This window comes from Talpa occidentalis, unplaced genomic scaffold (genome assembly GCF_014898055.3).
Source record: "Talpa occidentalis isolate TD23 unplaced genomic scaffold, MPIMG_talOcc4v2.1 talOcc4.3, whole genome shotgun sequence".
Taxonomy (NCBI): Eukaryota; Metazoa; Chordata; class Mammalia; order Eulipotyphla; family Talpidae; genus Talpa; species Talpa occidentalis.
The window spans coordinates 29,877,643-29,902,160 of NW_023603184.1; the positions used below are offsets into that span (position 1 = coordinate 29,877,643).

General features: G+C 45.7%; 2 protein-coding genes across 2 annotated transcripts in view; one reads left to right on the forward strand and one right to left on the reverse strand.

Moving 5' to 3' along the window:
• Positions 1 to 18,424, forward strand: part of SPON1 (spondin 1) — a 242,174-nt gene extending 223,750 nt beyond the window's left edge. The window contains exons 8-16 of the mRNA XM_054699388.1: positions 3,358 to 3,559; positions 4,577 to 4,717; positions 5,466 to 5,541; positions 6,503 to 6,685; positions 10,813 to 10,983; positions 11,075 to 11,242; positions 12,089 to 12,253; positions 13,959 to 14,222; positions 15,868 to 18,424. Coding sequence (XP_054555363.1) covers positions 3,358 to 3,559; positions 4,577 to 4,717; positions 5,466 to 5,541; positions 6,503 to 6,685; positions 10,813 to 10,983; positions 11,075 to 11,242; positions 12,089 to 12,253; positions 13,959 to 14,222; positions 15,868 to 16,031 — 1,534 coding nt within the window. The 3' untranslated portion in view covers positions 16,032 to 18,424. The remainder of the gene's footprint in view (positions 1 to 3,357; positions 3,560 to 4,576; positions 4,718 to 5,465; positions 5,542 to 6,502; positions 6,686 to 10,812; positions 10,984 to 11,074; positions 11,243 to 12,088; positions 12,254 to 13,958; positions 14,223 to 15,867) is intronic.
• Positions 18,425 to 23,372: 4,948 nt separating this feature from the next.
• RRAS2 (RAS related 2) overlaps positions 23,373 to 24,518 on the reverse strand; it is a 75,066-nt gene continuing 73,920 nt past the window's right edge. The window contains exon 7 of the transcript XR_008553478.1: positions 23,373 to 24,129. The gene's annotated coding sequence lies outside the window, so the exon portion shown is untranslated. The remainder of the gene's footprint in view (positions 24,130 to 24,518) is intronic.

A 24,518-nucleotide genomic window follows, 5' to 3' on the forward strand; every position in this document is an offset into this window, starting at 1 on the left:
CCATATTACCCAAACTAAGGGTAGGGTTTTGTGTAGGGATTGGTTGCCCCATATTTCCTACCCCTGAAAGACCAACATCTGGGGAATACCTTGCTCAGATTACAGATTTGGGCAAACTGCATTTGCAAAGAACAATTTGTCTAAGACCTTATGAAAACACAAGCAGTTCTTAAATGCTTACATCCATCAATTGGGCAGAGTATCAAGAAGGTGTGTTGAGTGGGATTGGTTTGGTTTCTCTGGTTCTGGATTCCTGGGTAGAGCTGGTTTAGTCCCTTAGGTTGTCATGGTGAATAATGTCACCATGGGGTCCAGGTTATAAATGACTAACCTGACACAAAGCCACAAGCTCAGGGATAGGGGAAGGTAATCATCATCCTGGCTGACCTCCATGTGGGAGAGGAACCTGACTCCAAGGCCCTGCTGGATCCCCCAGGGGCTAAGAGCAAAGGAAGGGTGGGGTGCAGAGACTCCCCAGCACTCTGCCAGGCCCTAACCAGAGGGAGGCCCAGACTGTGTCCTATTAGCCCCTGGGTGAACAATGCCGTGCCTCCCTAGTCACAATTCTTTAGAAGCTCCTAAACCACTAGCCTACACGCCAGAATGGGCACATGTAGGCAAGGAATTGAAGTCCCAAATTTACGCCTCACTGAACAGCCAATGATGCTGTGTGAGTGGCATGGATGTCTTCCTAAGCCGGCATCTCCTTCCAGCTCCACAGCACCCCCGAGGCAAGCAATGCCAGATGACAAAGTTGGGACTGAAAGAGGGGCTGGTTGGGTCACTCATCCGAGGCTTCCCGCTCTCAAGAAGCTCCCAGAACAGCAGGGGAGACTGAGCAGTGAGAAAGCCATTGCAATCCCAGAGTGTACCCCCACAGATTTGCACAGCATGTGGACATACCCTGGGCTCTGGCCTCAGTCTTGGGCGTTCAAAGGCTCCCAGAAGAGGTGAGCAAGCCCAGAAGAGTGAAATGTGAGCAGACGGTGATTCCCCAACTTGAGGCGTGTGAGGATCACTGGGAGGGATGTTTGTGCAGAGCGTTGGGTCCTAACCCAGAGACTCTGATTAAATGAATCTGGAGTGGGGCCCGATAATTTGCATTTCTAATGCATTCCCACCAGCACTGATGCCGCCTGTCTGAGGACCGCACTTTGCAAACCACTCATGAAAGACTTTCCTAGCAGATGCACATGCATGTGAGCCCTGCACGGCTGACCAGGTGCGGGGAGCCTCTATGCAGAGGGTGGGATGGTAGGGGAGAGCGTGGAGGAGAGGAGGTAATGCCCAGCCTGGCCGACCTGGCTGCCCCAGCAAAGGCTGGGGCAGAGCGCCCCCTCCAGTCATGAGCCAGAACCAAGGCTGGCACCCGGCTGGACCGCACAGCCTGCACAGCCCGCTCAGGAGGCCTCCTTCCCTCTCTTTCTTGGGCTTTTATGACCCTATAGTGCTCTTCTTCAAAACAGCATCAGCAATAGCAGCTCAGGTGCCAGGCCCTGGGCAAGTTCTCTCATTAAACACTCACATGCCCTTTGGAGCGGACATACAAGGACCCTCCTTTTCCTAGATTTGGACACAGAAGATTTGGCAGCTCGGCTGAGGGTATGCGGTGCAGCAGGCACACCAAGGCTCCCCTCCTGCTCTAGTCACTGTCTGACCCCACCTGGCTGCCAAGTCCAAGGGCTCGGTTTCCACAGGTCCCGACCAGATCTGGAGTCGTCGCTTTCTGGGGACAGGTGAGGGCAGCCAGAAGCAGCTGGGTCACAGGGTCACAAGGAGTAGCAAACAGCTGAGGTAGACCAGCTGCCAGCTGGACTAGACAGATAGGTTGGTCCCCAGCCAGGGACTCCCTGCGACTAAAAAGCTTGGGGTGTACATCAGGCAGAGCTGCCTTGGAACCTCAGTCCCCACCAGCTGTGTCTGAAGTTCAAGGGCCTCTAGACGCTTTTCTTTCTCCTCTACAAAATGGGGTGATAATGCTAATCCCACAGGATTTTCTGCGGCAGGGGGCGAGGGGAGATAAAATAATGCAGGTCTGCCAAATGTGGGATGAGTGGATTCGGTCTTCTCCCCGCCCTGCACCCGGGTCCTTTGTTAGAACACCGGTGCTGATCTCAGGCAACCCGGGCCACTCCTTAAATTTCTTCTTAGCAACATGAGATTGAGAAATTGAAGATCTGCCTCTCAGAGCTCAGGGTCTGTCAGTCTCTGATGCCACAGCAAACAGACTGCAGGAAATGGCCAAGGAACCAGCTGTGAGGCCTTGGCTGAGCTCCAGTGCCAGGGCAGGGCCTCGCTAGAAGCAACCTCTTAAGGGCAACAGAGGCAGCAGGCAGAGGCAGTGTGAGGAAGGGGTTTCCCTTCAGTACAGTGAAAAGGAGGCAGGGAGGAGGATTTAGAATTTGATGATGAAAAGGACACTAGCCTTGAACTGACAACGACTTGGGTTGGTGTCTGCTCTGCCACCAACAAGTCAAGTAACTATAAACAAGTCAAGTAACTCTTGAGCACCTCCCTTTCTTCGTGTGTAGATTGGAGTCAATAATCCTTATCCTAGAGAGTCAGACTAAGGATTAAATGAGAGCGTATAAGAAACGCTCGGGCCCTTGTTAAGCGGTTTTGTTTTTGTTTTTGTTTTTGTTTTTTCATAAAGTTCATTCACTTCTTCAGGGGCATTTGCTGAGCGTCTGCTCTGTGGCAGGCACTGCTGTAGACACTAGGAGGAAAGCCATAAGGCAGACAAAAATACTGCTTCCTTGGCGCTTACACTCCAGGGAGAGATGACAATCAATAAACTGCTGAGTAAAGAAAGAAATACAGGGGGCCTCCTTGGTGGCGCGAGGGGTTAAGACGCAATCTCTGAAGCTATCCACAGCCACTGCAGCACAAGTTTGATCCCTGCCAGGGAGCAACCCACACGGCGCAGCAGACCTCTCCTGACTCGCCCGCTGCTCCCCTCAGCAGTGTATTCAAGTCAGTCTGCCTGTTCCGTTCCCCTCTGTCTCCGGTGAATTCTCTCACCCCCCACACCCCTGGCCTGTACTCCAGTTCTTGTATGCATAAATAAATAAATCTTTAAAAAAAAAAAAAAAAGGAAAGAAATGCAAAAGAATTGCACATTAAAACTGGGGAGGGTGGGAGCATTTGGTTCTCCCCATGTGTGGCCAAAGGATGCTCTGGCCCAAGAGAGAGAAGTCTATAAACCAGCAGGGCCCAAAGCAGAGTTTGGGAGGAGACTGAGAATCCTCCTGCTTCCTGTCCTCTCCTCCTATACAGAGCCATGGTCTGACCGGAAGTCCCTCAGAGCATGTATCCCCGAAGCCCCTAACGTGCTGGTCTCTGTGTTTTGGTTTCCAGGAGAGCAGCACCCTCGGCTGAATTTTCAGTGGACAGGACACGCCATTTAATGTCCTTCCTGACCATGATGGGACCCAGCCCCGACTGGAATGTGGGCCTGTCTGCAGAGGATCTGTGCACCAAGGAATGCGGCTGGGTCCAGAAGGTAGTGCAAGACCTGATTCCCTGGGACGCTGGCACCGACAGTGGGGTGACCTATGAGGTAAGTGTCTGCCTGGAGTGGTGAGTGGCAAACATTCCCCAGTGCCTCCTTCTTGCCCACCCCTGTTCAGGGTGTCCTGGATGGAGGTGAATCTGGCCCCGGCTGTGTCCTGGGCGAACCCACCATCTGGCAGGGAAGCCATGAAGGTCTCATCATCACATACAGTAGCCCTCAGGCTCTCAGAGTCCATTCAGCTGCCCAGGAGAATGTGGAGAGGGAACCCGAAAAAGAGCAGTCCACAGTGAAGAGCGAGGGAGCAGCAGGCACCCGGCTTGTGGAAGGAGGAAGAGGAGCAAGCGCAGGAGGAAAGGCAGGGAACAGCAGGAAGTAGGTTGCTGACATGAGACTGAGCTAGATACCCAAGGCTTCCTGACATCCAGGCTAAGGAATTTGGAGCCCTTCTGGATGTTAATATTTTTCATATATGATCAGCACACCATCTCCATCAAAATCTGGAGTCTTCAGAAAACAAGTGGTCAAACAGTCTAGATCAGACAATAGTAAACTGGCTTGTGGGCCAAGCTGGGTGCACCACCTGATTCATAAATAAAGTTTTCAAACTCAGCTTCACTCATTTGCTACATGTCTGGATGGACTGCTTTCCCACTGCAACAGCTGAGTTGAATAGTTCTGACAGACAGTATTTAGGTCTGCAAAGCTGAAAATAGTTCGCATCTGACCCTTCACAGACAAAAATTTGCTGCCGCCACCTGGTCTAACAGGAAGAACCCTGGATGCAGGCCAACCTGGCCAAGCCATTTTCTAGCTGGGATGACCTTTCAGAAACTTGACTTCTGCATCTGGGCAACCACGTACATGGGAGAATCTGAAAATGCAGATTCTACAAATTTCCAAGCAAGCAAAACATGGGTCATGAGTAGAATTCCATAAATATAAGCAATAGTTATACTTCTTAGGTTCTAATCAAAGTTTTTACTCTGATCATATATCAATCAAATTGCTTTTATGGTTTTAACCAATCTTATCTCCCAATATCTGTGTTTTTCCCCACTGCAGTCACCCAACAAGCCCACAATTCCCCAGGAGAAAATCCGGCCCCTGACCAGTCTGGACCATCCTCAGAGTCCTTTTTATGACCCAGAGGGTGGGTCTATCACTCAAGTAGCCAGAGTTGTCATCGAGAGAATTGCCCGGAAGGTACGGGGTTCACACTAACCTTGACACCAACCCTTCCACCAGGAGTGACAAGAAGACTATACTCTGTGTTCTAGATTCATGGGGCCTCTGGTGTATTCCTTGATATGGAATCCCTGGACCTCCCAGGTTCCTAGCATGTAAATTCCTTCATAAGACATAAATGAGCAAAATGAGCAGTTAGGGTTTAATGGTTAACTGAGTAATATGGCCCAGGCTAAGAGTTTTCATCATGAGATTCATACTTTATTACTAATATCTGCCATGGGTCAGGAATTGGGAGGCAGTGGTACGCGAACCATATATTTTGCATGTGGCATATATTGCTTGCTTGGTTTGTCTCTCTTGCTTTCTTGCCATTTCTTTTTCAATCACATAGTAAATGCTGGCCCAGGGCTCTTCCCTGGCCTAGGATGTGTTTACAGGGTGGGTATCAGATTTTATATCCTCCCCATCTTTCTTCCTCATATTCTTTTTTTTTTTTTAAGATTTATTTATTTATTTATACAAGCACTGGGTACAGTCAGAAGCGCGGGAGGGTGAGAGAATTCACTAGAGTCAGAGTGGGGAGCAGAGCAGGCAGACTGATGAAGTACACTGCTGAGGGGAGCAGCGGGCAGCAGGAGAGGTCTGTGCACCATGTGGGACCCTCGCCCGGCGGCCGGGGATTGAACCGGCTCTGCAGAGACACCGGAGAGACCCCACACATTTTATCTTTAATGTGAGCCCTTTCAGAAAAATTCTTTTGCAGGGGGAACAATGCAATATTGTACCCGACAATGTGGACGATATTGTAGCAGACCTGGCTCCAGAAGAGAAAGATGAAGGTACATTGTTTTCCTTCATTACAGGTGGGCCACATAAATTAGCATGAACTTTTGGAAAAAACATTTGCTAACATGTTTTGTTATAGTCTTTGACTTGGGATAATCCCATCATTCAGGATTATGGCTTGGGAGATAATCTAAAACAAGACCATAGTAGGCACAAGGCATAGTAGGCATAAGGAAATTGGTGATGGTATATCATGGGAATATATTTTCAACTCTGCTGGACTTTAAAATGATAGTGTAAATGACATTTGTGTAGGCTTCTAGCAGTCAGAGCTCTCTGCTCTGATTCTGACACCACACGTGAGGCAGGAAAGGGGATACCCACCCTCCCCAGGAGAAAAGCAACACTCAAATCCTCATTGGGATCTTCAGCCAACTTTTCTCGTGGGATCTGCAGCCAGACAGCCTGGCCTCTCTTCTGTGATTTTGGACAAGAAACTCCCCTCTCTGCCATGGGTTCCTCACCTGTGAAGTGGGGATCATAACAGAACTTCCTCATAGAGTGTTGTCACAATAAACACATGGGATAAAACATGTAAGATTCTTGCAATGATGTTGGTGCATCAGTGCTTAGCTTTGGCTGCTTATTCTTGTCACGACACCTGTGTGTGGGGTTGTTAGAAAGAAGAATCAGCAACACAAATTACCTATGATGTGTATGCACCTGTGTAGAAATACTATCTGCCAAGGTGAGGGCTGGAAATGAAAAGACGTGCATGTGTTGAGTGGAAGGACTAATTAGATGATCTTTCCTTGTTATTTAACTGTTTAGTAGCAAAATGCTAGAACACAACTTTCAAGGGAAGTGAATGAAGCTTGCATGCTCCTTCCCACCATCCCCCAGGCTTACCCAGGCAGGAGGCAGGGAATTTCTTGTCCCCAGTTGGGTTTGTCTGGAGAGTCACTCATAACTCCCACTGACTCCCCGAGAAAACATCTCACGTACTCTTTCCAGATGACACCCCTGAAACCTGCATCTACTCCAACTGGTCCCCGTGGTCCGCCTGCAGCTCCTCCACCTGTGACAAAGGCAAGAGAATGAGGCAGCGCATGCTGAAGGCACAGCTGGACCTCAGCGTCCCCTGCCCTGACACCCAGGACTTCCAGCCCTGCATGGGCCCAGGCTGCAGTGATGAAGGTGAGGGGACAGCTTCAGCCAATGGGTTGTGGGCAGAGGCTCAGGCAAGGAGGGTTCTGCCTCCTTATTCTGACCCTTCAGGCCCACTAAGGCCGCATCTCGGGAGAGAGCACCAGCACCCTGACTGCGGTGTCCATGGGGTACATCCAGGGGAGACCCCCATTTCCAACAGTGCCTTGGGCTCTAACACATTACATGTCTTATGACATGACATGAAATCCAGTTTGTCTTGTTATTTTCTTTTGTTGTCTGTATCTTTGGTATCATGTCTGAGAAACCATTGCCAAATCCATGTTGTGAAGCTTTTACTTTATTTTCTTCCAACAGTTTTACAGTTTTTGCTCTCTGCGTTAAGTCTTTGATCCATTTGGGATTAATTTTTGTATGTGGTTTTTAGATAAGGGTCCAAACTCGTGCTTTCATCTCTGGACATCCAAATTTTCTAGCAACATTTGTGGAAAAGACTGCCCTTTCTCTACTCAATAGTTATGGCATTATTGTCAAATACCATTTGACCATATATGGAAGAGTTTACTTCTAGACTCTCCTTTCTATAACATTGATCTGTACGTCTGTCTTTATGTGATCAAGTCTGATCAAGGCACTCCTCAGCAGTCAATCCAGTATCATAACTGTTTTGACGCTTTGTACTAAGTCTAAAAAGTAGAACATGTGAATCTTCTAGCTTTGTTCTTCCTTTTCAAGATTGTTTTGGTTATTCAGGGGACCCCGAGATTCCATGTGAATTTTTAGGATAGATTTCTCTATTTCTGCAAATGTACCTGTTTGTTTGTTTTTTTTTTTTTTTTTTTTTGAGTAAACATTGGTTTATAACACTGTATGTGATAGAGAGGAATAGGATCACACCCTGCAGCTGTGTGTTACCAGACCACACCCACCATAAAAGCACCCTCAGTCCTTCACCAGAGTCCACTGTGTGCCTGCCCCCCCCTTTTTAAAGATTTATTTATTTATACATACAAGAATGGGGTACAGGCGAGAGGTGTGGGGGGTGAGAGGATTCACCAGAGACAGAGTGGGGAGCAGAACAGGCAGATTGACTGAAATACACTGCTGAGGGGAGCAGGGGGCGAGTCAGGAGAGGTCTGCTGTGCCTTATGTGAGTAGCTCCCTGGCCGGGGATCACAGTGGCTGCGGCTAGCTTCAAAGGTTGCATCTTAACCCTTTGCACCACCAGGGAGGCCCACCCTCCTCCTTTTTCTTCCCACCCTCCCCCTTCCACTCTGGTAGTTTAATTCTACAGTCAGACTTCTAGGGTTTGTTACTGGTTTGGGTTTGTCTGATTCTTTCTTTGTTTCTCCATATTCCACATATAAATAAAATCATCCAGTATTTATCGTTTTCTTTCTGACTTATTTCATTTAGCATTGTCCCTTCCATTCTACCCATGTTATTGCAAATAGCAAGAGTTCATCTTTTTTTCATTTTCCAGCTGAGTGGTATTCTATTGTGTATATACACCACATCTTCCTAATCCAACCCTCTGTCCTTGGGCACTTAGGTGGTTGCCATAACTCACCTGCTTTTTCTGCCAGGGTGCCATGCTCCCCAAAGCTACCTCCCAAAACCAGATACAGTTCTCCTGTGTCCACATCAGGTTTCCCTTCTGTACTTCATTATTTAGGGGGTGGTTAGCATAGTAAGGAAGCAGAGATGCTTTGGACATTTAGAATATAACAATATGAATGTGCATTTGTTGTGGCAACCACATCTTATTACAAGTTCCTTCCTAATTATCTGGGCCAGTTTGTTAGTCCAGTCATGTCATCTCTCCCCATTTCAGTCCACTTTCTCAGAGAGAACCTTTTGCAAACAGCAGATCAAGTCACTCCCTGCTATAGCTCTCTATTGCCTAGATGCAAACTCCTCAGCTGGATTTACTAGCAAAATAGTCCTAGATATACCAAGGTTGGGGCCTGGTGAGAACGAGGGCTCTGATGCTCACCCAGAACGATTACCATCACACTGCAATACTAACAGGCACCTGACGGCATCCCTTTTGAGGACACTTAAGTGGAGCCTCTTGAATCCAGCCTCTTCCTTTCAGAGGACACTCAAGTTGGTGGTGCACGTGCTCTGCCTGTCTGGGCTAAGGTCTTGCCTGTTACAGGAGGCCTAAATTGAGGCTCGTCAAACTTGATACCCCCAACCGTACCACAGTGGAACACAGTTACTTTATTTGGTTGTGCCTTGTTCCTGGGTCTAGCAGGTGGGTCTCAGCTGTGATGTCTTACTGCACCACAGGTTAAATTGCCACAAGTGGACATCACACATGTGCACACGGCAGCTGTGGTCATGTGCAGGCTGGCCTCACTCTCTGATTCCAATCCTTCCTTCTAGCCTCATCTCCAAATACCATATATATACTCTGTACAGGGGCTGTTGCATGAGCTGTTCCCTTCACCTTAAATACTATCCTTTGCGCAACAAAAGTCCACTCAGATGCGCCCTCTTGTGTGAAATCTTCCCCAGAATTCCAAAAAGGAGTTTTATCTCTCCTTTTTGCTCTCCAATTCCCTGGGGTTTCCTCTATTATTAAATTTTTAATACCTGGATTTTTTTTTCCAGTTTATGTGCCCAACCTCTCTGTAGAGTAGAACAAGATCTATGTCTTACACAGCTTTTTAACCTCAAAGCATACCACTAAGCACTCAGTAAATCTTTATTGACAAGAATAAATGGATGGGTGTGTAGACAAGTGGATGACTTCATTCTCCTTTTTTTTTTAGAACTAAATAGGCAAACAATCAGGCACACCTGTTTTCACCAGGCGCCACAACCTACCCACCACTTTGGAAGCAGGACCACCATGCCATGCTGAAAAGTTCCATTATCTTTTCCACCAACCTTCTAACTTCTACAAGACTTTGGCCTTTGCCAGCACCCACTGGTGGCAGCAAAGCCACCTATAGCCCAAGTTGTCAACACAGAGACTGTGATAGCATATCTTTCTACCTCTTATGTGCCCTCTCCAGGCACACACACTACCTCCCCACTTCCCACCCCATTAACTCCCTGCTTGCACCCCTTAGCAGTGAGAGTATTGTTTTCTTTGTTTCAACCTCACGGGTGGCACTGAGATGCCTGCAACTACTTAGGAGCATCTGTTCTTTAGTGCAGATCAGTCCTGTGCCTCAGGTCACTGTGTCCCAAGGTCAATCATACTCTACCTTTAGGAACAAAGTTCTCTCATCTGTTTTTCTAGATTGGGGAAGTGGTGACTATTGACAATAATCAAAATCACAAGTTTCTCTGAGCAAATGAGCTTAGACTGTATCATATAGATAGATGATAGATAGTTTCCTTCCAGTATTGTCCAATACAACTTTCTGCAACGATGAAAGTGTTCTGTATTTGCACTGTCCAATAAGGTAGCTACTAGCCATACATGGCTATTAGGGACTTAAAATGTGATTAGTGGACCTCCCTGGTAGCACAAAGGAAAGACGTAGCACTATAAAGCTATCTGCAGCCACTATAGCACAAGTTTGATCCCTGGCTGGCCAGGGAGCGAACCCACATGGCGCAGCAGACCTCTCCTGTCTCAACTGCTGCTCCCTTCAGCACTGTATTTCAGTCAACCCTGTTCTGTTCACCACTCTGTCTGTGGTGAATCTTCTCACCCCCTACACCTCTGGCCTACACCCCAGCTCTTATATGCATAAATAAATAAATATTTTTTAAATAAAAAATAAAATGTGATTAGTAACTGAGAAAGTAAATTTTAAATTTTATTGATTGGTCTTAGATGTATGATACATCCTAGACCATGCAGATGTATTATGATGTATCTTCAATTATAGATAATGAAATTATATCCTATACCACATAGACCATAGATATAACACACCTATTCAACCACGCATCTTTCAAATGTATTGAAATCCGGATGAGGAGTAATCCTAAGTGAGTGCCCCTTGCACCTGGAACAATTCTTGATTAAAGATGTAGGTATACCTTTTATGTTGGCTTCCTTGAAAGCCAGCGGGTTCCTTCTCGCTTCCTGCCTTTGGGGTTTTCAGTCCCAGGGCCCCCCCCCGCGCGCGCCCCCTGGCGGGCAGAGCCCTGACTGCAGCGTGCGCTCTGCTCGGCTCCGTGTGTTGCAGACGGCTCCACCTGCACCATGTCGGAGTGGATCACCTGGTCGCCCTGCAGCATCTCCTGCGGCATGGGCATGCGATCCCGGGAGAGGTACGTGAAGCAGTTCCCGGAGGACGGCTCCGTGTGCACGCTGCCCACCGAGGAGACTGAGAAGTGCACGGTCAACGAGGACTGCTGTGAGTGGGGGCGCCGGCGGCTGGGGCGGCTGGGGTGGGCGCGGGGGTCTCCAGGAGCCCAATGCGATCCCAACCACCCGGGACTCCCCAGCTCCTAGCAGCTGCCTGGTGACCGAGTGGGGCGAGTGGGACGAATGCAGCGCCACCTGCGGGATGGGCATGAAGAAGAGGCATCGCATGGTCAAGATGAGCCCAGCCGACGGCTCCATGTGCAAGGCCGAGACGTCCCAGGCAGAGAAGTGCATGATGCCCGAGTGCCGTGAGTGGGCGGGGGGGGGGGGGGGGGGGGGGGAGGCAACCGGGACAGAAGCAAGGATCTCAGCACCCCCTATCCCTACCACCGTGGAGCATCGAGGTCAGAGGTTGGGCAGGTGCAGAGGGAAATGCAGCCCCCATCCCTGCAGGGCACTGCTAGGAGCAAGATGAAGACCACTGGTGTGTGGGCATCAGCCAGACCCAAAGAAAGTGGCTTCAATCGAAGAGCTAGGGTAGCAAACTGGTGGCCTCTGAATAGATTCACTAACAGTTGTGTTTTATAAAGCCAAGAGAATACTGGGTTGGTGGGTGGAGGGAGTAGTGCATTTAGGCAGGATGTACATTCCCCAGCTTGTAGGTGCCTCACTAGTGTCTACCTGAACTTGCCTGGCACCATAAAGCATTAGGACACCTGCTCTCTGCACAAATGCTCAGTCTGCCCACCAGTGCACACATGTGCACAGCTACACGTGCTTTCTAGAGACTTCAGCAACAAAGTATCCCGAACTGCAATATTGAGCACCAGGTTCCTAGGTATTGGAGTGTTTCTGTCACTAGTAAGACCTGCTCAAATCCTCAGTGGCCCCCTTAAGTGGAGACTGTGTATTCTGATTATTGAGCCATAGCTGATGTCATGTCATGACCACCAGCTAGAGCCAGAGGAGATGCAAAATAAGAGTAGTTTGCAGAGCCACTTCTTGCTCCCTGGCCTTCACTCTTATCTGAACCCACCGATTAAATTCACTTTTCTCCAGGGGCCAGAACAGGGGAAGGTGAGGATAGGGGGCAGGAGGGATCAAAGAAAGCCAGAGGACCCTATTCTTAGTGGCCCATCTGGCTCTTGGCCTAGACACCATCCCATGCCTGCTGTCCCCATGGTCCGAGTGGAGTGACTGCAGCGTGACCTGTGGGAAGGGCATGCGGACCCGCCAGCGGATGCTCAAGTCTCTCGCCGAACTCGGGGACTGCAACGAGGAGCTGGAGCAGGTGGAGAAGTGCATGCTGCCCGAGTGCCGTAAGTCCTGGAGCTCCGGAAGCCCGCCTGGTCTCTCCTGTTCAGCCCAGTGTGGCGAGCACACTGCTGGGCCACAGGGCACAAGTGTCTGCTAGGCGGAGAGCACAGGGTTTGGACCTCTGTTACCAGTTAGTAAAACTCCCACTCAATCTCGTTATTAAGTGGGGATCTCACTACCATGTGCAGAACACCCAAACGGCCAGTTGCTATGAAATCTAAACAGGAGACTTAGATGGACACTTAGCACGGGCTCAGTTAACTCTTCTGGTTTTTAGTTCTTTCCTTCCCCCACTGCCCCTGCCCCAGTGACGGATTCACAGTCAAAGCTTTTTCATTCTTACTGTGACTATTTTTATTTATCTGAGACAGAAAGCTGGACACCAAATCAAGTCACTCCTGCATAATACCTTTTGACCAGTCAGCAAGCCAACAAGCTGTCAAAAGCTTATTGTCCCCCTCATCTCCAAGTCTCTGGGATCAGCTGTATTTAATTCATGGGGACTCTGCTCCAAGCAGAGCTTGTTTTTCTGACTAACCTAATAGCTTCTCAGCTTATGACACTCGCTACAGTCTGTTGTGGTTTCCTCTGAAATGCACTTGTAGTCTTCCACGCTTCCTCTCCCGTGTTGCTCAGGCTGCCTGGTTCAGATCCCGGGTCAGATTACCGTGGTCAGCTCACTCAGCATCCCTGTTCCTCAAAGAATAAAACTGCGGGAAACACTTCCTAGGTCACTCTGAAGGTTAAACCAGGTTAGCACAAGGTGGCAAGCACTGGACATGTACATGTATGTTAGACTCAGTCATGTGTGGAGGTGACCCAGACATCAAACTAAAGCTGGGGCTTTGTCAACCAGCTACCAGAGTTGGGGCTCCAAAACTTTCTACCTGAGACACCATTACCAACTTGAAAACAACTCTTTATATCCACAGTGCCTACTGCATAAAGGGAGGGGGTAAAGAGAACATTTATGGAACACTTACTGTGGGCTTGGGGCATTATCTCATTTAATCCTCACACATGAGAAAAATACCATTTCTCCTGTTTTGTAGAGAAGTCAAAACTATTGAACAAAATGAGCACTTCCTAGATCCAAGCTGGCCTGACTTTGCAAAGCAGTGGAGAGTTTGGAATCATGTGCCTCCCTAGGGCAGACACATGCTGGTTTACTTCCCTTCCAAATTTGTGAGATGCAACTTAGCAAGAAGAATGTGCTGGTTCTCACTGTGTAATAAACCACAATACACTACTTGCTCCCATCCCTTCTCTTTACGGAATGTGCCATTTCTGGTTCCTGTATCTCATGGCGAAAGCCACATGACTTTGGTATTGGTCCACATGGGTCAGTTCTGAGAAGTGGCACCAGGGAGTTTCCAGCCTGGGAAGATTTCCCTGAATAAATTTGCGGAGGCTTGTCTGTGCCACCTGAGGCTGACTGGGCTCACAGAGCAAGAAAGAGGCTCTGAACAACATCTTCAAAGTCTTTTGAGTCACAGAATAGGGAAAATGGGTTCTGGCCCAGGCACCAATCCTGCCTCCATTTCTACCAGCTGTTGGGCTGGGTGCATTAGACAGCCTGTTGGAGCCTTGGTTTCCCCTTCTGTATAATGGGTAGCAGCAGTGCTTGGTACTTCTCACAGGCTCTGTTGAGATGTTCCAAGGACAGCCCCAGACATGAGATAGTCATGCTCATCTGTGTTTTGCCAGCCATCGACTGTGAGCTCACCGAGTGGTCCCAGTGGTCGGAATGTAACAAGTCATGCGGGAAAGGTCACATGATTCGAACCCGGATGATAGAAATGGAGCCTCAGTTTGGAGGTGCACCCTGCCCAGAGACCGTGCAGCGAAAAAAGTGCCGTGTCCGGAAATGCCTCCGAAATCAGTCCATCCAGAAGCTGCGCTGGAGGGAGGCCCGAGAGAGCCGGAGGAGTGAGCAGCTTCGGGAGGAGTCCGACGGCGAGCAGTTCCCAGGTATTGCTCCCAAGCGTGAGGCCCCAGTGCAGAGATGTCAAAGCAGGGGCGTTGGTGGGACTTGAAGAACTTATAGGAGTTTGCTTAAAGGGCATCCTGGGCAGCAGGAAGTCATTGCAAAGGCACTGAACTATTTACTCAAGCAACAAATGGGATGCAGATGGAGCAGAATATGAGGGGAAAATCAGGAAACCAGGCTGGAGAGGTAGGGACCAGGTCTTAAAAAATTACTGGCCTGCTGAGGATTTGAGACTTGGTTCTGTAGTTGAAAAATTTAAGCAAGAATTTTAACAAACCCGTTTGTTAAGTAGTCTGGAAGTGGCAAAAACAGAAGCACAGAAAACAGTTATTAAGTTTTGTTTGTAGTCCACGAGAAAGATTATGTGTCCCCTTCCTTCCTGTATTTTGAGGGAGTTCCAGGAGTTAAAAAAAAAAAGTCTCACCTGGGGTTTCACTGCTGAATAAACTGGCCCAAGCCACGTGTGCAGTAACATCAGAAACTGATGAAACACGTAGGGGTGGCCATGGCTTAGTCTTGGGTATTGGTAGATTAGATCACCTGGGGTGACTGAGGATGGTTCCATGCAAAAGTGATGGTGAATGTATACTCTGAGTTTCTGTTTTTAAAGGTACAGCTCATTTCCCCTTCTTTTCACTTTTTTAAGATATTCATCTCCACCCCCCAGAATGAGAAGAGCCCCCAACAGTTACTATCTGTCCATATCAAAATAGTGTCTGTAGTTCCTAGCAGTCAGGTAGCCAGTCGACAAACACGCATCAAGCCCACCTATGTGCCAGGCAGGCACTATGCCATGGTCTTCTCTTCCATGAGACTTAGTATAGTATTAACTGGAAAATCATGAATTTATTTGGCTATACAAAGGAGTAATGTATCTAGCACTACAGAGCATTCTTTTGAAAGATTTAACCTAACCTCTGAGCATCAGGGAAGTTATCTTTGAGAAAAGTACATTTATCTGCATTTAAAAAATAATAAGCACTTGAGTTTACATAATATTTGAGAGGCCATGTACTGAGGGAACAAAGCCTAAGAGAATGAAATGGCTACTTGAACCTTGAGTGATGGCCCCATTGACAAGCCTCCTACACAATCACTTGACATGATTCTGTGAGCAAGTGGTTTGGGCTTGCTCAGCTGGATGATTCTTCTGAGGTCTCATTCCTGTGGCAATCAGCTGGTGGTCCAATGGGGGCAAGAAGGTCTAAGATGGGCCTCACAAGTATTCCTAGGGCTCAGATGGGCTGGCAGAGACCTCTCCCCCACATGGTTTCTCTAGCAATCTAGCCAGGCTGCTTACATGGTGCTGACAGGGGCCCAGCAGCTTTTTCTCAAGTCATCTTTGCTCATGTCCCAATGGCCAAAGCAAATCAATATAACAAAGCCCAGATGCTAGCAATGGAGAAACAGACTCTGCTTCCTAATGGGAAGGGATGCAAAGTATTTATGGTCATTTTATTGCACTCTATCACATCCCTAATAAGAACTCTAACCATGATTTATCTCAAAACTTTATATACAAGAGAAAAGCAGACTGCTGAAACTGACAGTTGTTTACTGGAGTTCAGCATTCCCTGTTCTGTCCCCAATTTCTGCTGGCTTAACAAGGCCCTGTCATGCTTTTAGGCTGCAGGATGCGCCCCTGGACGGCCTGGTCGGAATGCACCAAACTGTGCGGAGGTGGGATTCAGGAACGCTACATGACTGTGAAGAAGAGGTTCAAAAGCTCTCAGTTTACCAGCTGCAAAGACAAGAAGGAGATCAGAGCGTGCAACGTTCACCCTTGTTAGCAAGGGTGCAAGTTTCCCAGGGCTGCACTCTCGATTCCAGAGTCACCAATGGCTGGATTGTTTGCTTGTTTGTTTATAGCAATTTAAATCGTGTACACTAGATTTCATTTCTGCAGTGTGGTTTGCCCAGTAGTCTCGTGGATGCCAGGGAAACCCTTTCTGTATACTTATTGGTTGGCACGGGCTCAGTGGGCTCCCTCATCCTTGGCTGGCCCCCCTCCAGCACTGACCATCAGCCAGCCCATACGAGGCGGAAACGTGTCCCTCTGGAGCATCCACCTGGGCCGCAGGACCGACCCTGGCTGCCTCAAATGGAGAGGTGATTGTGTCTAGAAATGACACTATGCCTCGGTCCCAGGGTGCAGCAAGGGGGGGAACATTCCCAGCCAGCCAAACAAAGGAGATGCCCCCCGCGCTTGTCTTTGGCCTGTTCATTCTGGCCAGAAACTATTGTTTGCCCATCCTTTTCATTTAGTGGAACTTTAGGTCCCTTGCTGAGTGTCTCCAGTCATCAGTAGTTCTTGGGGAAAACAGAACCAGTAGACGTGAGAAGACACATGGATGTTGGGCGGCTTTCCTTCTTTCACTGAGGAATTCTGAACATACTGCTCTCACACCTCAGTATCGGTTCCTAATACCCCAAAAGAAATGATGGCTGCCTTCTTGGATTATAATGTTGGTTCTTACACTTGAGGCAAAGGGTAACTAAGTCTAGAAAGCATTGTCTCACTTTTGTTTGAACTTTCTGATACTAGATCCTTACCAAGGCCAACGCAGCCAACTGGCCTCCCCAAAGGCCCCAAACCTGAGTTTTAAACACCTATGGACACACATTATTTTGACTTTAAGGTTTTCAAGCTGGTATCTACCAAGGAAACATTATTTTAGTTATATAAACGTACATAAACATCTGCCCATAACCCACCAACCCAGTCCTCTAATACAAATTATTCTTTGTACTTAAAAATTTGGGTTTTTTTTTCCCCCAAGTCACAGAATTTTATTTCAGAGACCAAGAAAGAAGTCTAGGAAGAAAGAAATGTTACAGAATCAAGCTGGGCAAGAAAATCAAAACTATTCCTTTCCCCACCCAGAGGCTCTGGTCCCCGACACACCCATAAAAGGCCAGGGTTGTCCTCTCCCTAGGAGCACTCACAGGCACACAGAATTCCAGGAGACCGACTACCACCGAGTACTCGTAAAAGGCTGTTACTGAGTTGAGTCTATCAGCAGATCTCACTCATTCATTTATTATTAAATTTTTTAAGTAGGTTTCCTTTACTATGCCTAATCCAAATATGTATTATGGATGAGATACATGCACAGTGCTTTGATTACTATTTTAAGAATCTGCATTAAACACAGCAGGGTATTTCCAAACACCATATATATAAATATATATAGCTATATACGCTATAGCCCTGAATCTGTATTATTTTCTGTAACACAAGAGAGTGTTCAATAAAAAACTCACTGGGTCTGTTTTTCTGTTTTTAAACTACGTTGTTGAGAAGGTCGGGCATTTTACAATCGTTATCCACTCAACCATACTCAGCCAAAGGTATGGCTTTTCCCCCCCTTGTTCTGGAGGGGCCGTTGTTAGCACATCCCTGAGCTTCCTCAAGCTTTGAGTCGTTTCCAACACTATTTTTTAAATCCTTACATGAACTGCTTTTTCCTCTCACAAAGGAACATAATAAAAAGAAATAAAAGGTTTAACTTTCTTCTTGGACAAAAAAAGTCTTGATACAGAATCTGCCCAATTTTGCATCAGTCCTATTAGTAAGTGTTTACTCTCAAGCCATGAAAATCAAAGTTCCTTAAGATGATTATTCCTCAGTAACTCTAAGATCAAGTCACCCCAATGTCTTGTGTTCCTGTTGGATCTCTATTAAGTATATTTTAAATCCTAATTTTGGAGATTTAAAACCAGGTAACTGGTTAAAGGCTGAGAATAAGTAACATGATTCTTGTTACATGTGTTATTTTTTTGATTGTTTGTTTGCAAAGGGGAGTTTATGAGACGTATCAAATCTTTTTCTTACCAAAGTCTTGTGTTAGGTGGTTTATAGTTTTTCTGGTTAACCAATCCTTTTGGAAATAAAGACTTTTTACTACAAAAATTAAATTTGTTTGGACTTCCACTTGAGATGGTAGTAAATAGACCATAAGATATCCAATAAAAATTGCCATATAAATTACAAAGCATTTATAATTGTTGTCTATTTTTATCAATGCCAAATCAGTTGCAATCCACTTTATGTCCACATGTTAAGATGACAAGAAGGAGTTCAGAGCTATATTTCCCCACCACGAGACATCGGGTCACTCATCAATCACCCTGCCAAAGCATTTTTAAAGGAAATATGTTGTAGCAAATGAAAATAAAGCCTTGGCTTCTTTAGACCCAGAATTGAAAAAATTAAAAAAGATATGGTGCTGCTTTTAATTTAAACTTTGAGTATTAAATACATTTTAGCCATATTTAGTGTCTGCTCACTTTTTCCAGAAAGGGTACACCATACATTCTCACATAACTGTAACTCTTTAGAAACTTAGTACAGGTCAAATCCATGGCTAAAATGTTAATACAAAAAAATTCTCCAGGTCAAATTATTTCTGTCACCTAAGAAATAGCCCAGATATTTCAAGCAATAGCGTAAAGGAGTTACACATTAAAGTGTACCAAAACAATCAGTACCCTTTCCCTGCAGAGTTAAATACTTATATCCTAAAGATATGGACACTGTTGTCCAAACAAAACTAAACAAATGTTTGATGCCTAATCCCCACACAGAATGACGGAAGACATAGACATTCTCTGATTATTAAGTGCTATTAAATTTAGTAAGAGTTCATTTTATTTTTCATACTGCCCAAAATAGGGAGAATGAAAGAAAATAAATTCGTCCCCTTTGAAAATGAGATACAGGGCCTCCCTGGTGGCACAAGGGGTTAAATGTCAGCAATAGGAAGCTGTCCATAGCCTCTGCAACAAGAGTTTGATCCCCAGCCCAGGAGCTAACCCACATGGCACAGCAGACCTCTCCTGTCTGGCCCGCTGCTCCCTCAGCAGTGTATTTCAGTCAATCTGCCTCTGTCTTTGGGGAATCCTCTCACCTCCACCACCCTCCTCCTCCACCTCTGGCCTGCACCGCAGCTCTTGTATGCATAAATAAATATTTCAAAAAAAAAAAGAAAATGAGATGCTACAACAAACTATAAATAGCAGCTGAATCTTAATGAGCATGAATATAATTCTTTAAAGCCTTTGAGATCTCTGAGCAAAAGATCTGTACTGAAATGTCAAATTTAAATAATGGCTTCTCTGCTTTAGAAACACTATTGGTTCAGAAGGTTTTGTACACTCTGTAGGCAGAGAGGAAGAAGCTGTCTGATGGTTAGGCACAAAGAATCTGGGTTCAAGCCCCTCTATACCCTTGAGTAGCTCTGGGGCTAGTTAGTTTACCTTTTCTTGGCCCTAAGCGTTGACACAAGCTTTCTTACACTTAAGGATTTCTCTCTCTACCCCACCACTCAATTTAGCCAGTTCTCATATTAAGAGCAGTCCTGATGGTACCCTAACATAAGAGTCACTGAAAGCCAGTTTACCTACCCCTCAGTCTCTCACTTCTCCATAAACCAGTAAATGCTCACTTTGTGTTAAAGCTGGCTTCAGTTGCATTTCTGTCACTTATAAATGAAAATGTCCTGACAAATATAAAATATGCATGCAGTACTTCTATCCAGCTATAATCAGAGCAAACTGTAATTTCAGACTTTTCATTTAACATTCATAATGTCACAGCATTCATTAACATTTTCTCATATTGCTCTAAATTCTTCCGAAGACTCAGAATATGTTCTTAACTACTTCCTGGCTTTAGAATTGATTGGTAATAGTTCTATTTTAAGATTCTGTGTTTAGGGTCTCCCTGGTGGCACAAGGGTTAAGACGCAACTTATGAAGCTTTCCGCAGCCACTGCAGCACGAGTTCGAACCCCAGCCAGGGACCTACCCACATGGCACGGCAGACCTCTCCTGATGCCCACCACTCCCCTCAGCAGTGTATTTCAGTTGATCTGCCTGTCCTGTTCCCCACTCTGGTGAATCCTCTCATCGCCCCCATCCCCTCACACCTCTGGCCTGTATCCCCGTTCTTGTATACATAAATAAATAAACCTTAAAAAAAAAAAAAAAGAATATCTTAAAAGATTCTGTGTTTGAACGGTTTTCTTTACTCAAGTTAGTATTAGCAAAAGGCAAACATCTTAACAGACTCCTTTACAACACTCGAGAGTTTGTAATAGTAAAGATTCTTTTTTCCCCAAATGTTGGCATGCAACTCCCTCTGGGTAATATTAACCTGGAATTTACCAGTCTACCTGGGAAATCAGAAGGGCCCTTGTAAAAATACCCAAATCTCTCTCCTGCTCCTGTATCCACTACATTCCTGCTACTCAAAGCAAGATCTGCAGCCCAAGATCATTAACAAAAAGTTCATACCATCCTACAATGAGACAAATACGGAAGGCAAATTTAACACTGCCACAATATTTAAGAGTATGATTACTTTTCTAGCAATTCCCTTTTTTTTTTAAATTACATTTAGCAAATGGGACCAGTCCATAACAATGGAGATTAACTGACCCTTCACCACAGACATTCTGAAGCACTGCATTATGTCATTCTCCCTCACTGGTCAAAAAGAGAGGCATGCCTGCAAATCTTAGACTGAATTTCTCAGATGCTTCATACCTACACAGTATGCTCCTTCCAGACTTGTATACCTATAGATCTACGCTTAAGCTCCCCATACTGGCGCTTTGTCTCATTCCTCTAACATTTTACCTATCAAGCAAGATACATGCCCCATCACCCTCTGGTTTTGCCACAGAATTTCCCAGATTAGCAGCCTACTTCCATTTCCTTGCCTTCCAATCACACCCAACTCACTATAATCGAGTTCCATAAGCAGATGATTAAAATAAACCCTTCTAAACCATCAAGAACCTCTAAACAATCACCACTATCTCTACTGCACCCATGCACGGCACCCAAATCTTTGTACCATCTCCTTGGCTTCTGGGCTCCCCCGGCTCTCTCCAGTTTCCGAGTGCTTCTCTCAGTTTTTGCAGCCTCTTGATCTTCTACAAATGAAAATGCTCATTTTCCCCGAAATTTTACCTAACTTGGGCCTTTTCTCAATCACACTTGTTACTTCAATCCACTCCCATCTCTTCGATCATTAGCTCAAAATAAACTCCCAAGCTACACTTTCAGTCCTGGCCTCTGCTTTTGAGTTCCAGCCCCCACTCCCCAAATGCCTACTGGACTAACCCTGTATATAAGTGCCACGATTGCCATATATTTCTATCACTAGAATGTTGCCTGTGCTCCTTAGTCATTCACCAAATTACTTTTCTCATATGCCAGGCACTCTGGGTAAAGCAACAGACACAACTGACATGGTTATTCCTCCCAGCACTTACAATACGGAAGAGCAGGCAGGTCAGATGAGATATAACAATCACAGATGGTAAGTAGATAGAGGACAGTGTGATCAAAGAGGGCTCTCTAAGAAGGGGGCATCTAAGCCAGGAGCAAAAAGTACAAGAGGGCCAGCACACAGTGAGGAGTGTAGATACTGGTTCAAGTGCATTGAGATGATGACATATTTTAAGAAACAGCATTAACATTTATTTCATAGTCTGAAAAATATCCCTTTGGTCGCATTGAAATAATAGCATTGTGGGGGCAAAATGGAAATAAAAGACTACTTCAGAAGTTGTGCAGTAACCCGAGTGTGAGGCCAGAGAAACTTAGATAAAAGTGCAGAACAAACAGAGACAGAACTCACGGTCCTGAAAGTTTTTTACCTGGCCACACTTGTCATGTGGACTACCACTAGATTGGATCCAAACATCCCCGGTTCAGAGCTCTTGGTGGTTTTCTGTTACTTACAGAAGGAATATCCTATTTAAAGCCTGTCACAAGGGGAGCCAAGTCTACTTTACCGCTCCGTTTTCCCACTGCACTTGACAATCTTTTCAGACTAAGGTTCACATTCCAGAACACAGCCTACACTCTGCCAACTCTGCCTTTGCCCAGGCTTTTCCCCAGTCTCTCTACCACCTTCTTTTCCTCTTCTCCCCATCTCAAATCCTACTAATCCCACCAATCCAACAAGCTCCAGCTAAGTACCACTACTAACAGGTAAGAGTTTGAAAGTGATCACTTTATCATTAGTGCCTCCTACTAATTTGCCAGTTACCCATTCAAAGGGACCATGATGTACAGGAATGGGAGAATAAGACAAGTGCTGATGAAAAGATAGAAAAGGAATCAGCTAGATCTTATGTACGACCTAGTTGATAAAATTTTAAAGGCCAAAGAATAAAAGGACCAATTTCTATTATAAAACTCTAAAGTCCCAAATTTAGAGAAACATTAATGTAACATGTAAGTCAATAGGCCATAATGTCCACCCCTGGAATACTGTATATCCGGAAACAAACAACACAGGGAGCAAATTCAGAGGGCAGAAATTCACGACTATTTAGAAAACTCTGCTTGAAAGATTTTCCACATATTTAAAGAGACATAAGAGATTCTAAAGGGATGTAATTCTAAAGGGATGTAATTTCAAATGCTAACTGGGCTATTTCAGAGCAGGATTGGGGAACCATGGACCGAAGACCAAAACAGTCCACCATCTGTTTTTATACAGAATGGTTTTTACAATTTTAAATAATTGGAAAAAATTTAAAAATAAGATTAATATTCCATAACACATGAAAATGATATGAAATACAAATTTCAGTCTCCACAAAATAAGTTTATTGGAACACAACCATGCTCAGTCACTTATACATTGCTATGGCTGCTTTAGTGCTACAACGGCAGAGTTGAATAGCTGGGACAGAGACTATATGGCCCACAAAGAGAACATAACATTTCCTATCTGGCCTTTTACAGAAAAAAACTGCCAATGTCTCAGATAGAAAAAAAAAATGACCACATGGGTGAGAACTATCACGCCATGAAACTTGCCATTTTTATGAGAAAAGATGTCAAGCCAGAAGGCCTCCCCAGTGGCGCAGCAGTTGAGCGCTGGGCTGCGGGACTGCCCACAGCCTCTGCAACACCGATTTGATCCCAGGCCACCTCAAGGGTCACACATGGTGCGACAGACCTCTCCTGCCGCACCTGCTGCTCCCCTCAGCAGTGTATTTCGTCAGTCTGCCTGTTCTGCTCCCCACTGTGGCTCTGGTGAATTCTCTCACCCTCCCGCGCTTCTGACTGTACCCAGTGCTTGTATAAATAAATAAATCTTAAAAAAAAAAAAAAAAGATGTCAAGCCAGAGATTAAGAAAGACAAGGCTATACCTGTGATTATTTGATGTAAATCAAATGAGAGATTTTGGCTTCCAATCCTGCTGGAGTATGGGATTTATCATTCTACCTCAGACAATTAGAACGCTGGACTAAATATGTGAAACAACTGTTTTCAGACACAGGATACCTAGCAGCACAGGACTGCAATCCCTGATGAAGAGAAACAAGTAAGGGAAATCAGTAGATAGCCCTGGCCTTCTCCCTGGAGGCACATCCAGACTGCAGAGGAGATAGGGGATTCCAAGCAGCAAAAAAGACAGACACTGGAGATTGGGGAACTTGAAGCAGCTGAAAACTGCAGAACAAAGTTCTGGAGGGGTGAGGGCTTCGCAGAGAAAAAAGCTCCAAAAACATGCACAGGGCCAATGGGTCTTTGCAGAAGGAGCTGTGAATACAATGGTTTCCCCAGAGCTCACAGGAAGCTGGGAATCCTCAAGTTCCCACTAGCCAAATTAAGCAGTCCTTACTGATTACTCAGGACATTTGGTACAGACCCAAAAAGGCAAAATTATCCCAAGAAAACTACAACTTGAAATGAATGAAGCCTAAAAACATGTCTTGAAAGGATCAAACTCAACTGCAAGTAAATTAACTGCTTACCAGAAAATAGCCCAATAATCTCCAGATGAAGAGCAAAAAATCTAGGCACCCAACAGCATAAATATGCAATGTCCAGTATTCAATCAAAGCTTAACAGATCTGCAAAAAAAGCAGAAAAATGTAACCCATAACTAGAGAAAAACCAGTCAATACAAAACAGATCAAAAAAATATAGAGATGATGGGATCAGGAGACAGGATATTAAAGTAGCTATTAAAGGTATATTCAAATATTCGTAGAAGCGCTCCTCAACCAAAGCTCTCCCCAAGAGAATAAGCCCTACACAAGTTTATCTCTTATCTCTCAAGGATGGTGCACAGCTAGTACTATTCTAGATGCATACAAAAGAAGTGGATTCATTATGCACAACAGATAATGCATTTGACTCAATTCTCTAGAACCAGTTGAGAGGGGCAATAGAAGAGAAATACAAAATACAAAAACATACTGAGAGATATAGAAGACATAAAAAAGAACCAAGTAAAACA